The sequence below is a fragment of the Aphidius gifuensis genome, linkage group LG3, assembly GCF_014905175.1.
Source record: "Aphidius gifuensis isolate YNYX2018 linkage group LG3, ASM1490517v1, whole genome shotgun sequence".
In the NCBI taxonomy this organism is placed as follows: domain Eukaryota; kingdom Metazoa; phylum Arthropoda; class Insecta; order Hymenoptera; family Braconidae; genus Aphidius; species Aphidius gifuensis.
Window position 1 is genome coordinate 4396641 of NC_057790.1, and position 13779 is coordinate 4410419.

A 13779-nucleotide genomic window follows, 5' to 3' on the forward strand; every position below is an offset into this window, starting at 1 on the left:
ATCAATTTATTTGATGAATATTATTTATAATCATTGCAACTGGTACTGTTTCTATTTGATCTGATAATAAAAGAGTTTCATCATTATTATTGATAAATGATTTTTTAATTTTTTTATTAATAGATGTATTTTTAAATGTTGATTCATCAATATCAGGTAAAATTGAAAAGGCTTCATGATTTTTAACAGGTGATAGTAAAGATCCACATTTAATAAATACTATATTTTTTTCAATTTGATTTATTGATGGAGAAGATGATCTTGGCTCAGATTTCAATGGCAATGATGGTTTTTCAATTTTATTTATGTATTTATTATTAATTACTGTTGATGATTTTGATAATTCAATTTGATTTATTTCATTAGAATTTTCATTGTCATTATTATTTAAACTGTTGATTATTTTTTTTGATTCTTCATCATCAATGACTGATTTATTGACTAGTTTTTTTGTTGCACCAGTTGATTGTGTTGATTTATCAATTACAGTATCAGTTTTAGCTTGAATATTTTTATTTTCTAAAGCTTCTTGTAAACGTTGTAATTTAACACGTGCTCGATATTCACGTTGACGTTGAGCTGGTGTTTTTTTTGGTTTATCTGTTGGTTTTCTACAACGTCTACGATATAATGGTACTGATACTTTAACCCTTTCAGCAATTAGTTTAGCAACAGTTTGATCAAAACCATCAATATAACGTCCTGTATGTATATCAGTTATGTTAATTATTTTTCTTGGAAAATTATTTCCTTTTAATATTTGAATTTCACTCTCATCGGATATAACAGGTGTCAATGAAAAATTCATCTTTATTTTATTGATTTATAAACTATTTTAATGATATTAATTATTAATATTGATAATCAGTATCAATGATCAAAAATATTTTAAATGACATATTTTGGTTGAATATTTTTGTTTTTTTTTATAGGATCAATTGTTTTTTTTTTTTGTAAACAAACTTACCGACAATTGTTGCAACTTTTAAAATTAATTATAAGAATAATTATTCTCAAAAAAACCTGGATAATAAATGTTGAAATTAAATGATACTTTAATTATATGCAATTATTTGTTATTATCGAGTAAATATAAATAAAAACCTTGATTAGAATTAAGATGATTACACACCATACACTTGTCCATATTATAAAGATGCTCTTACAATTTTCATAACAATAATAATCAAAATTGATCAAAATTCATTGGTGTGTGCAGGTGTGTGTATTTATTCTAATGAAATTATGAAAAACATTTAAACATAAAAACAATATAAATACAATAATACAACATTTAACAACATAAAAAAAATAATGGAAATTTCAGAATACGATGATGATCCAGTTGTACAAGAGGTAAGCATTTAATCAATTGAAAAAATTAAAAAATAAAAACAAAATATTAGAGGTTATAATCTATCGCACATGCTGGATCAATTGTCAAACAAAATAATTTCTTTTTTTTTTTTTTTTTTCTCAATTATACAAGTTGTTTATTATTGATAAAAAAATTAATGAAATGTTAATTATTTCAGATACCAGTGTATTTATCAAAAATACTCGATGAAAATTTATTCATATTTCAATATCCAATTAAAACAGATGCTAATTGTTATGATGATGCAACTATTAGAAAAACAGAAATTAGACCAATAAATGGTGACATACGTCTTGAAGTTGATGTTGATATTAATAGTGCTAATTATGATCATAGAAAAGGTGAACGTATTGCAACTGCTATTGATGGATCACATGGCCCATATGATGAAAAAGATGAAAAAAGTTATTTTCAAAGGTATCAATTATCCAATCAATTGATCAACTTAATTTTTGTGTTTTTTTAAATTAACAATAATTAATGTAGAAATTTTATTTTAGCAATATGATGGATAAAATTGTATTACAATCATTAAAAGTTCTAACAGATTCATCAAATTATGCAGCTGGAATTTTTAAAAATAATGAACTTCATTTAACACCAATAAAAAGTATCATGGAAATGCGACCACAGTTTGATTATCTTGAAACAGCTGATAAACAATCAAAAGAAGATGCTAATAAATTAGTTGAAGGTATTTTTATTATTTTAAAAAATCTTAATTCATTTTATATTAATAAAAATAATAATTTGGTTATTATCAATAAATAATTATAGAACAAGAAGAAGAATTGCAACAAATTAATGTTCAATTTAAACGACAAACAACTGATTCTGTTAAAAAAAGAGAGGAAAAATCATTTAGATTATTATCTAAAAAAATTGCTGATGAAAGATGGCTTGAAACTGGATTTAAACAATCAAATAGCCATGAAGCTGAGGTATATTTTTATAAATAATATAAACAAGATTAATTTATCATTTATTAAATATTTATCCATTGATTTATTTATTTTTTTAGCTTGCACGATTAGATATGCTTTGTCAATTAACAGAATCACTTGAAAATAATTTAACACTATCACGAGATGAATATTTATTAAACTTGGTACAACGAGTTAAAAATGATGAACATTCCAAAACAATAACTTCAAGTGAAAAAAATCCACTTGGTACACTGTCTCTTCTAAATCAAATTAGACTTCTCATGAAAGATGGTAATTAAATTTTTTTTGTTGAATATACAACTAACTTGAATTGATGTGTAAAATTTTTCATCTCTTTTATTTTTTATTACAGCCAAAGTAATGTCATTTACACAATTGAGAAATATAATATTACCTGAGCATGATACAACTTCAGTATTAAAATATTTACAACAAGTTGCTGTTCTTGTTCAGGGTAATTGGATTGTTAATAGTGAATTATTATTTCCAAAAGAATATGAGTCAAATCACAATGCTGTACCGGCTGAACTCATGTGTAATGCACGTGATTATATTGTAAGTAAAAAAAATAAAATATCAACTTGATAATATTTTAATTTATAATTTATATTTAACAGTTATCAAAATTTGCTGATTATGAATATATTGATAGAAGATCAATATCATCTGTTGTTCGTTTACGTCCTGAGGAAATAACTGAAATAATAACAAATTTAGCAAAATCACAACCAAAAAAAGGACTACAATTAATATTAAAACCTGATACAGAATTTGAAAAAAAATATCCAGATATTGCACAACGTCAAGAATTATTTTGGGAAGCTAAACGTCAATATTTAAGAGGTAAATATGGAGCACAAAATTTACCACCAAAAAGATCACGTAGAAGATCAAATCGTGAATCAATTGGATCAGAAAATGAAGAAAAAAATATTGCAAAAAGTAAAAAATTAATACGTGATTCATCAGCTTCTGATGATGGTGTTGATTTAGCTAAAAATAAATCTAAAAAAAGTAAATCTAAAAAAAAAGGTGAACCATCATCATGACAATTGTAAAGTAATTTTTTTTTTATTATTTATAATAAATAATTCACATAATAAATACATTAATTTAAATTATTGTTTTTTTTAATAATAATAAAAATATTTAATTATAAAAATAATAGTTGCCAAAAGAAAAAAAAAACAAAAAATTATTCAATGAATAGTTGAAAAATACTTTGTGTATTTTTAATTATTTATTGTTGTTAATTTATTTCCTCAGTTAATAATAGTGTAAATAAAAATAATAAATTATCAAATCAAAATAAAATTTTATTTTCAATATTTTAATTTGAAAACAAACATGATTAAATTTAAAATTAAAGTGCAATTATAATTATAATTTTATTGACAAAATAAAAACACACAATTATTTATTTAATATACTCTAACAATAGCAACACAGATATTTAATTAAATTACATAAAAATTTGTGATGATTAATATTGACTTAAACTAATAATTAATTAGTGTTTTATCAACAATAATACAACAAATGACATTATCATAACTGTCGAAGTTTTATATAACACTGCAATATTTTTATTATCACAAGCATCAATGCTACACTCATTAGCTATTGAACCAAATTTATTTTTTAAATATTCCCAATCACATAGACCAACTTGACAGCCTTCATATAATAATGGTTTTTCTTGAAGATAAAACATAACTTTATTTGGTGATTCTTTTTCTTCTTTACATCTAAAACAAATAAAAATTAATAAAATGACATTTTAATAAACTGAATATTTATTGTTATAATTTTTTATATACTTTTTGATTATTTTTATTAAATAAATAATAATATAAATGTTCAATAATAAAAATAATAGTTGAAATTATCAATCCAAAAGATAATATTGCAAATAATTGTAGCTTTAAAACACTACTTGGTGTTTCTAATATTTTTTCAGCAGTTTGTGAATTAATATCAATTTCATTTTGATCATCACCATCATCATCATGACCATCTTTATACCATTTATTTTTTAATCCACTTTCAGTTGATAAAGATATAATATCTGTAAATGCTTTTTTTAATGTTGAACCTTTTCTCATAAGAAATGCATAATTATCAGACCAAAAACATGTTTTTGAAAATTTTAATACTCTTTCACCATTATAATATTTTTTATTAACAAATATAGAACCCTCATATTTACCCATTAAACATGTAAAATTTTTATATTTTTCAGTTATAAAAATACATTCCCATATGTTTGTTATATTTATTGTTTTATCTTTTAATTTATCAAATGATTCATCACCATTTTTATTAAATGTTTTCGAATAAAGAAACGACGAAATAACTGGTTTAAGATTTGATTTATCTAAATCATTATAATTTTCATATTCAATTTCACTTTTAATATCAATATTAATACGTGTTAATGATGCATATATACTTGATGAAAAAAATAATGATACTATTGCAAGACAATTAAATAATAAACGTTGTGAATTTTTTGATGAATTATTTGGTAATACAGGTATACCAAATAATATACGTATTATTTTAAAACAATTCCAATAATTTTTATCAAATTTTAATATAAATACAGTTAACAAAAATACCACGACAACACTTGATGATAATATTAATGCATTAATTGCTTCCCATGATATTGGTGATTTATTTTTATAAACAATTGGTACAACTGCACAAAAATCATCTAAAATAATCCAATCAGAACGTAAAGTATCTTCTTTAATATCTTCTGTATAATGTGGACTTAAATATGCAGTTACATCAACTTTACCAGTTTCCATTAATTTCAACAAACCCATGGCTGTTGGGTTGTTTTTAATCTCATCAAATGTCGATAATTTTGGTAATATATTTATTGTAAAATTCATTCTTTGTGCAATATAGCTGATCAATGTTATATCAGCACCATTTATTTTAATAGCTTCGTTATTATTATTCCAACGTACATATGAAAATGGTGGTCTATCAAAGACTCCAATATTAACTTTGTATCCATACATGTTATTCATTATATTTGGAAACCAATTAATTCCTGGTAAATAACTTCTTATTGTTGTTAAATTTAAAAATGGATTATGATTATAAAGTGATGGTATTGATTCATATATTTTTTTTTGATTAAATTTATTAGCAACATGATAGTTTTGTGAAATTTTTAATAATGTAAAATCAATTATTTGTTTTTCCCATGTGTATTTTAATAAATTATCATAATTTTCATTTGAATTATTTGTCGAAATATGTATCAATAAGTATTTAACGTCTCTTTTATGATATGATAGCTCTTTCATCATGTTAATTACATTTTTCCAACGATAATTATTTATTGAATAATCATAATCATCAATAAATATAAATAATGTTGATGATGGATCTTTTAAAGCTTCAAGTGAAACATCCTGTTTATTTGTGTTATTTAAATAATCACATTTTATTTGTAAAGTTGGATGTACACTCAGTATTTTAATTAATAATTTATCAATTGATGAATAATTATCTGTTGTATTTTCATAATTTGGTGTTATTAATATCACTTGACGATTTATCATATTATTTTTTGTATAATCATTTAAATCATCAACCCAATCTTGGTGAAATTTAATTGGCAATTTTGTATATTCATATGAATATATTAATTTTAATAATACAGTTATTATTATTATCAATATTTTAAACATTTTATTTGGATTTTTATTTAAAATTTCTTTTACTTTATCAACTGAATTAAACTATGGCTTGATAGTACGAGCAAGATGACTGTAAATGTTCTATTGAATTGTTTTCCATGTCATTTTATAAAAGCTTTTCAATTATTATCGCCATTAAATAAACCCCCTTGGGAGTAATAAATAGATAATATTTATCTTTATGTATTTTTTTTAATTCACGATAAAACGATGTGATAGTAGAAAAAATTTGCAATCAACTAATACACTTAATATTTTTATTAAAAAAAAAAAAAAAAAAAAACTCATTAACTCAAATGAGTTATTCATTTTAAAATAAATTAATGAAATATATCGATTTGTAATTTTTCAAGGATTTTAATTTCTAAAATTGATTATCTTTTTTTTTGTTATAAATAAGTAGTACTTTGTTTTACGAGGAGGCAATTTTGGTGTTTCTTTTACGATTATAAAATGACACTTGATGGATTGCCCACTAGTAGAACATACTATTTTTTGTTATCAGTACTCGAGAAAGGTCCTTACGAATTTCATTGCAAAAATAATTAGGTTGGACAGAAACATGGACATTGCACACGAAATTTAGGACAAAAAATGGACCTTTCTCGAGTACGGATAACAAAAAATATAATAAATATAATTGGGTATATACCTGTAAAATACAGCAACAATGTTTGAGCTAAAAGGATCAATTTTTGATGTTCTCCATTGGCGTTTAATATTATCTTTATAATTATCAGAAGTAAGAGGATTTTGATTTGGCATTATATCCATTGTACTCAAAAAACTAATAATTGTTTTTGAATTACTAAAGTAAAAAATTCCTTTGGGTTTTCCTTCAGTATCACCTCTCTCCAATGATCTTGATAAAAAACATAAAATTTATAAAATAAATAAATAAATTTAAACGAGTATTATATATTTTTCGGTAATGCTATTAGCACCGTATACGGAGAAATTTACGGAGACATTTATACAACCTGTAAATGTCTCCGCATTTTCCCGTATATACGGTGCCAATAATAATTGCGTATATTATTTACCGAAAATTATTGACCATATCTTGTAGTGGAAAACAACCAATTAATTTATTAACTTTTCTGCCATTACCAGCTCTATAATAATAATCAAGATCTTCATAATATTCAAGAATTTTCAATTCATCTTTACTAAAAACTGCACACCATGGTGATAAATTATTTAATATCCAAGATTTTTCAAATCGACACAGTTCATACATGGATAATAAAACATCTAAAATAATAAATATAAAAAATTAATAACAGTAATAATTAAAAAGATAGATAAATTTTAATTTCACTGATTTTTAAATGAATTGATATATATACCAGATGATAAATCATATTGAAAACCAATTCTTCGACTGACATTGTAAATAAGATTTTTAAATTCTTCACTATTTTTAAATTTATTATGTTCAGCAAGAGTTGGAGGATCTGTTTCATCACCATTTTCCCACTTTGTACAATTTTTATATGGCTGTAATAAACCAAAATAATTAAAATTTATAAATTTTAAATAATTAATAATAAATAATTATAATCACTTGTAGTAGTGTGTCATCTTCATTTGGTGAAATTGTATCAACAGCATATTTACTTCCAAATAAACCCTCCATAAAAGCTTTCATACTATTTATTGAACGATCATTTTTTACACTTTTAAACTGTAAAATAAATTTTAAAAAAAGGGTATTATAATAATTCAATTATTAATTATATATTATTGGATAGAAATTATATTTTTTTACTATATAATTTTGTGATGTTATGTCATATTTTTTTGGTTGTAAAAGCTCTGGAAAATGTGATTTTAATCGTCTTGCTAATAATATATTATCTTCTTCACCTTGTGGTGTTAATTGTTGTGACATATCAATTGTCATGTTTTGATGTGGTGCCCATTGTTTTAAATTATCCAAATCACTTCTGCATAATTTTCCAGCTACAATAAATTAATTAATAAAATTATAAATACAATCAACATGATAAATATATTTTTATTATTTTTTTTCGTTAATTACATCGTCTTGTTTCGTGATTCCGTACAATTTGATCTCTCATATTTTTTAATTCCAAAAGTTTCATGGTATTTTTTTTTTCTGGATAACGAGTTCCATATCTTGCTAACATCCATATTTGAAGTGGTTGACAATCTAAATATTAATAAATTTAATTTATTATTTTTGTTATCAAGTTGCTTATTTAGAAATTTTTTTTACTTGGTACTGATTGTATGTCTCCCTGGCGACCACGAATAAAATCATACGCTGTTTTTGTTGCCATATTGAGATATGGATCATCATCATCAGCCGAACAATAATCTGATTGTCGTGGAAATACATAATTCACTGACAATAAAATTACTATCATTGATATCACATGCATTATAAAAATTCCAACTTTTTTTTTTACTCGTTATTCAATAGAAAAATAATGACTCAATTCAATCTCTCTAATTGATTCAAATTTTTTTCTAAAAATTAAAAAATACATAATTATAAATCTGATAATTAACTTATTCATTTTTAATTGTAAAATTTAAATTAAAAAAAACTTTATGTAGCTATAGTTACTTTAAACTTTTTAAATGACTTAAGTCAATTGATTTTTTTTCTATTTTCGGTTTTATAATATCAACTGGTGAATTTACAAGACAATTGTAAGAATAAATTTTATTTTATTTCTATGCATTGTGAGTATTTTATAGAAAGAATAATTAAACAAGTTTGTAACATGCACGAAATAATCAAATTGATTGAAGGCTTGTCTAACTTCAAGGTTTTATATTCAATAGATATTATGTAGAACCCTGGCATTGCCAATAAAAAAAAAACTATTCAAGGATATAATTAATTTATAATTTATTAAAAATATTTTTATACTTTTTCCTGTTTGTTTTTTTATTCTTTTTCCACATTATTAATTTATATTATATTTGTCTTGAATTACCTCATGCCAATTATAAAATAACAAAATATTTCTTGCAAGTTTTTTCTTCTTCTTTTTATTCTCCTTGACGTGAAATATATTAGTTAAACAAGTGAATAAATTATTGCAAAAATTTCTAAATTAAACTGAGAAATTTACACTTGATTTGCAAATACATGCTAAACAGATTTATTTATTTTTTTGTCCATTTATTCTCAGCGAAACTTATAACTGATTTTCTCTTACCTCAAGATTTTTTTTAAATTCTAAAATAAAATTATGAAATAAAAACACTTGTAGAGTTGATAAAAAAAAATAAAAACGACGAAATAGTTTATTTTGTACTGATATTAAATTTTATAGAAAAAAAAAAAATCTGTCACACGTTTTTAATAGAAAAATAAGATAAAAAAACACATTGATAAATTTGAATGAAAACTGAGTAAATAAAAAAACATATGTAAAAAAATTTATACGAAATACGTTGAGAAAAATAAAAAAATAAAATTTATCATTAAATTATTAATATTAATTATTTTTATAATTATTATTTATGAAGTTGTTAATATTTATTTATAAATTGAAGTACACATTGTAGCAAACTTGACTGTACAACTGAATCACACATGAACAAACTCTCAGTTACAACTGATGTCCTTGCAACTTTTAGCTAGCTCAGCAACATATTATACTTGTGCTGACATGGTTGCAGAGTATATGCTAAACTTTCAAATATTATTTACTTAATAATAATTGTAAACATATTTTTAAAATAGTAAAATGAAAAAAAAAAATAGCAAGTACTAAATTACAATATTAATAATTTTTTTAAAAGAATAATTAAGTCAATTATGATAAAAACAATTATTTATATTATTAACTAATGATAAAAATTAATAATTTGATTATGTATATTTATTAATTGTTTCATTTTTATTTTTTCCATGTGTACATGTGACTTACATTTGTTTGAATATGTATATTATATCATGGGTTTATGTAACCAACACGACAATGACATCATGTAGATGGCCTACTTTTAATCATTGTTATTGAAGAAATAAGTAATACAGTTATAATTTTTTTGCTAATTTACTGTGCTATTACTAATCATTATTATTATAGAAGAAAAAAAAAATGAATAGTAATAGAAATTTAATCAGTAGAAAAATGCATTATTTCGTTCTACAATTTCGATTTCGATTTTGATTTCGATTTCGATTTTATTTTGTTTCCAGCAACTGAATGGAAAGAAGAATTGTCTTAAAAATTTACTAAATAATAGAATAAAGAATTTTAAATAATTTTATCCCGAAAAATCCTGCAGAAGCTATAATTATTTTCATCATATTTTTATTTTATATATATTTTAAATTTTAAACAACAATTAGAATTACAATATAAATTGAATAATTTTTAGTCAATCAACTAGCATTTATTTTGTATTTATATTTTTTTCAAATAGAAATATTAATTTCTAATGTAATCAATATTTTTATCCTTCATAAAATATTGTTTACTTGGTTTTTATCATTTCAAAGAAAAAAAAATATCAATTGTGGTTTTCTTTTTTTTTTATTCAAAATATGTTGCAATAATTAAACAATATGCAGTAAATGTTTGATTATTATCATAAGTATAAGTTGAGTAATTGTCTCTTTCAATATCCCACAAAAAACCAGCATTTATTTCCAATGATTGACTTGCTTTTTCAATCATCGTTACAATTACTAATAATTTATATCTATGAAAATAAAAAAATACAATTTTACAATCAATCAATTATTTTAATTAGCAAGTGATATAGATTTTATAATTTAAATAATTTTATTTACCTATCAAAATCCAATTTAATAATTTTCTTTTTAATTTCTTGTGCAACTTGTGTACATAATGCTGGTGCTGTTGTTTCATCATAAATAAAATCTTCAAGTCTATTGGACATTGTTGTTTTAACAATTTCATCAATACTATCAATTTTTAATGAATTCAATGATTCAAGTCGATATGTATTTTGATAATTTGGTGTCTAAAAAAAACAATCTATAAATAATTATCTTTAAATAACTATAAAATTTTTCATTTAATTATGATATAATAATTATAATTATACAAAACAAACCTGATCATAGTCAAAACTATTACGTTCAGAAGTATCAATTGTTGTTGGCATAATAATAATTTACGTTTAATAATTTTATAAAATAAAGAAAAAAATTTACAAAATGAACTATTTAGTTTTGAGACTTGACAACATAACAATGTCATTTTATGTATATATTAAAAATCAATTGCTAAGGTGATGGAAAGCGCGGGATCATTTCAACTTTAAAATATTTTTTTTATCCATTATATATTTAATAAAAATATTATTACCTGAATTGCTAATTTAAAATTTGCATATGATGATAACTGACATAATTTTTTTCGATCCACTCTTTTTTTTTCTATCTAAAAAATGAAATATATATTATGATTAAATTAATTTAATAAAAAATATAAATTCCAATTTTTAAATATTAATTTTAAATGTATAAAATAATTTATATTATCAAAAAAAAAAACACATTTAATTCTTACACATTTCCATAAACTGATAGCCATGATGTTAAATTTATTATTGCAAAAAATTTTTGATATATTTTTGCAATACCTTCGTGAGTCACGAGCACTTTATCTATATTTTTTCATAAACTTACTGTTATGTTTAATATGAAACAATGAGAAAAGGGTGCCAGTAATTTAACCCAATAGAATTTAGCCCAAATAACTTTGACGAAAATAGAAAATACCACAAATGTCTATTTTTTTTTTAAACATGTAAATGAAAGCTCAATATTAGCTGAATAATTCAACACCAAATATGTCAGAAATTTCTTGACAAGAATGAAGATTGGATTTTTTAAATGGTTTTTTTTTTATCATCACTTGCATGCAATAATAAAAATCGATCATTATATTCTTCATATGTATACCTATATGCATCACACATAATTCATTTTTTATAACACATAATTTTTTTATTTTATTTTGAACATGTTTTATCAATTTTTTTAGCAGTCACGTAAGATACCAATATTAACTGACATTAAAATTTCGTTTTATATTTATATTTATCAATTTTGATTATAAATAATATAAAAAAACAATACAATAATAATTAAATTTTAATTTTTAATATTTATTATTTTCACATGATATATTTTTCTTTCCATTTTAAAATTCATTTAATGAATTATCAACTTTTACAATTCTATTCACAATCATATTAAATAATAATATTAATAATAACAACTTGAAAACATCAATAAAATTTACATCAACAATATGTGTAAATATATATATATAATTTGACAATAAGTAAAATAAATTTAAGACAATATTTCAACTTCAGTTAAAATATTTTTTCTTGCTTGTTCTTCAAATTTTTCACGAAATTCCTTAGTTGCAAATATATTTGGTATTTGTAAAAAATTTTGCAGCACCTAATGTAAAAATAATAATATATTATTAATATTTAAAATTATAATAATAATGTAAAAATGATGATGATAATAATTTATTTACTTTTAATCGTAATGCTGTGTAAATTGGCTCACTGAGAAATGAATATTCTCCACGTATTTTTTCTGTATACTCAGTGTATTCGTCTGGTGATGATCCCAAAACAGCCATATCCAAATCTAATAAATAATGTGCATCTTCATTGCCAAATGCACCATCAACTTTGTGCTCTTCAGTACTATGTGTCAATGCTGTTTTTAATAGTGAACATGTTTCAGTACGTAATTCATCATCCTTAATTAAACAAAATATTAAATAAATAATTTATATTTATTAATAATATACACAGTCGAAAGTGTAATTAAAAGAATAATATTTTAATTTCATTATTATAAAAAACATATTAAATATACCTCTGGTATTTTAGCTTCATCAGCAAATTCATTGAATTTATTAATATTTTGATTATCACCATCAAGAGCTTTTGGATCATATGAAAAACTGCAATTAAATTTAATAAATCAATATATAGATTAAATAAAAAAACATAGAGAAAATAAAAATAAAAAATTTTATTGATTTCCTTAACTTACTTTTGAAATAGTAATGCAAGTAATAATGCTTTTGGATTTTTAAGTTGATTTTTAATATCATCATAATGACATAATTTATTTCTCAATGAATCTAAATTATGATATTTTCTTTTATCTTCAGAATAAGCATCTTGTAATTTTAAAAACCAAGCATCACAAACATCATTATCAAATCCTTGAGTTGCTTCTTTCCAACTGTCTTCAATTGATAACACCATTTTTTCCTTATTATTAAAAAAACAAAAAAAACAATCAAACAATTAATTATTGTATCATGCTGATTTATAAAATTAATTATGCTATAAATTTTTTATTTATTAATTTGAATAATTGTAATATCAAATTACTAATAAAAATTTGTTGCTCCTTTTTAACTTTATGGATAAATAATAAACAAAATATCAAAAGTTAAAAAAAATTTGATAGACGTACTTACTTGTAATTATTTATATCGAAATATTAATTATTTTAATATAATAAATATAACTAATAATAATTTTCTTAATCAATGAGAAAAATAAATCAAGTTATACTCCAAAAATATAAATTATTATTATTATTTTTCTTTCTGCTCTTGTCCCACAGCTTTATTGATTTTTTTATACATTCGCGTTTTCTCTCTCCCCAATGTTATACATATATATTTTGAATACAAATTTTGTACACAGCGTGACATCTAGACCC

General features: G+C 22.0%; 4 protein-coding genes across 4 annotated transcripts; 1 reads left to right on the top strand and 3 right to left on the bottom strand.

The window, feature by feature from the left end:
* The first annotated feature begins 1198 nt into the window (after positions 1 to 1198).
* LOC122851582 (DNA-directed RNA polymerase III subunit RPC5) lies at positions 1199 to 3800 on the top strand. The gene is made up of 7 exons (XM_044150915.1): positions 1199 to 1356; positions 1536 to 1795; positions 1879 to 2072; positions 2156 to 2319; positions 2400 to 2595; positions 2678 to 2880; positions 2943 to 3800. Exons 1-7 carry the CDS (start codon positions 1315 to 1317, stop codon positions 3372 to 3374), a joined length of 1491 nt encoding a protein of 496 aa, XP_044006850.1. The 5' UTR covers positions 1199 to 1314; the 3' UTR covers positions 3375 to 3800.
* LOC122851583 (multiple inositol polyphosphate phosphatase 1-like) lies at positions 3383 to 8538 on the bottom strand. The gene is made up of 8 exons (XM_044150917.1): positions 8290 to 8538; positions 8092 to 8223; positions 7819 to 8012; positions 7615 to 7734; positions 7397 to 7547; positions 7091 to 7301; positions 6700 to 6909; positions 3383 to 4073 (listed from the first exon to the last, which is right to left on the bottom strand). Exons 1-8 carry the CDS (start codon positions 8453 to 8455, stop codon positions 3836 to 3838), a joined length of 1422 nt encoding a protein of 473 aa, XP_044006852.1. The 5' UTR covers positions 8456 to 8538; the 3' UTR covers positions 3383 to 3835.
* Positions 8539 to 10573: 2035 nt separating this feature from the next.
* On the bottom strand, positions 10574 to 11171 carry LOC122853543 (dynein light chain Tctex-type 5-like). Its single transcript, XM_044154043.1, has 3 exons — positions 11121 to 11171; positions 10834 to 11027; positions 10574 to 10742 (listed from the first exon to the last, which is right to left on the bottom strand). The coding sequence occupies exons 1-3, from the start codon at positions 11169 to 11171 to the stop codon at positions 10574 to 10576; spliced, it is 414 nt and encodes a 137-aa protein (XP_044009978.1).
* A 346-nt stretch (positions 11172 to 11517) lies between these two features.
* Positions 11518 to 13737, bottom strand: LOC122851584. The gene is made up of 5 exons (XM_044150918.1): positions 13532 to 13737; positions 13096 to 13319; positions 12916 to 13003; positions 12566 to 12796; positions 11518 to 12483 (listed from the first exon to the last, which is right to left on the bottom strand). The coding sequence occupies exons 2-5, from the start codon at positions 13311 to 13313 to the stop codon at positions 12370 to 12372; spliced, it is 651 nt and encodes a 216-aa protein (XP_044006853.1). The 5' UTR covers positions 13314 to 13319; positions 13532 to 13737; the 3' UTR covers positions 11518 to 12369.
* Positions 13738 to 13779: the final 42 nt, after the last annotated feature.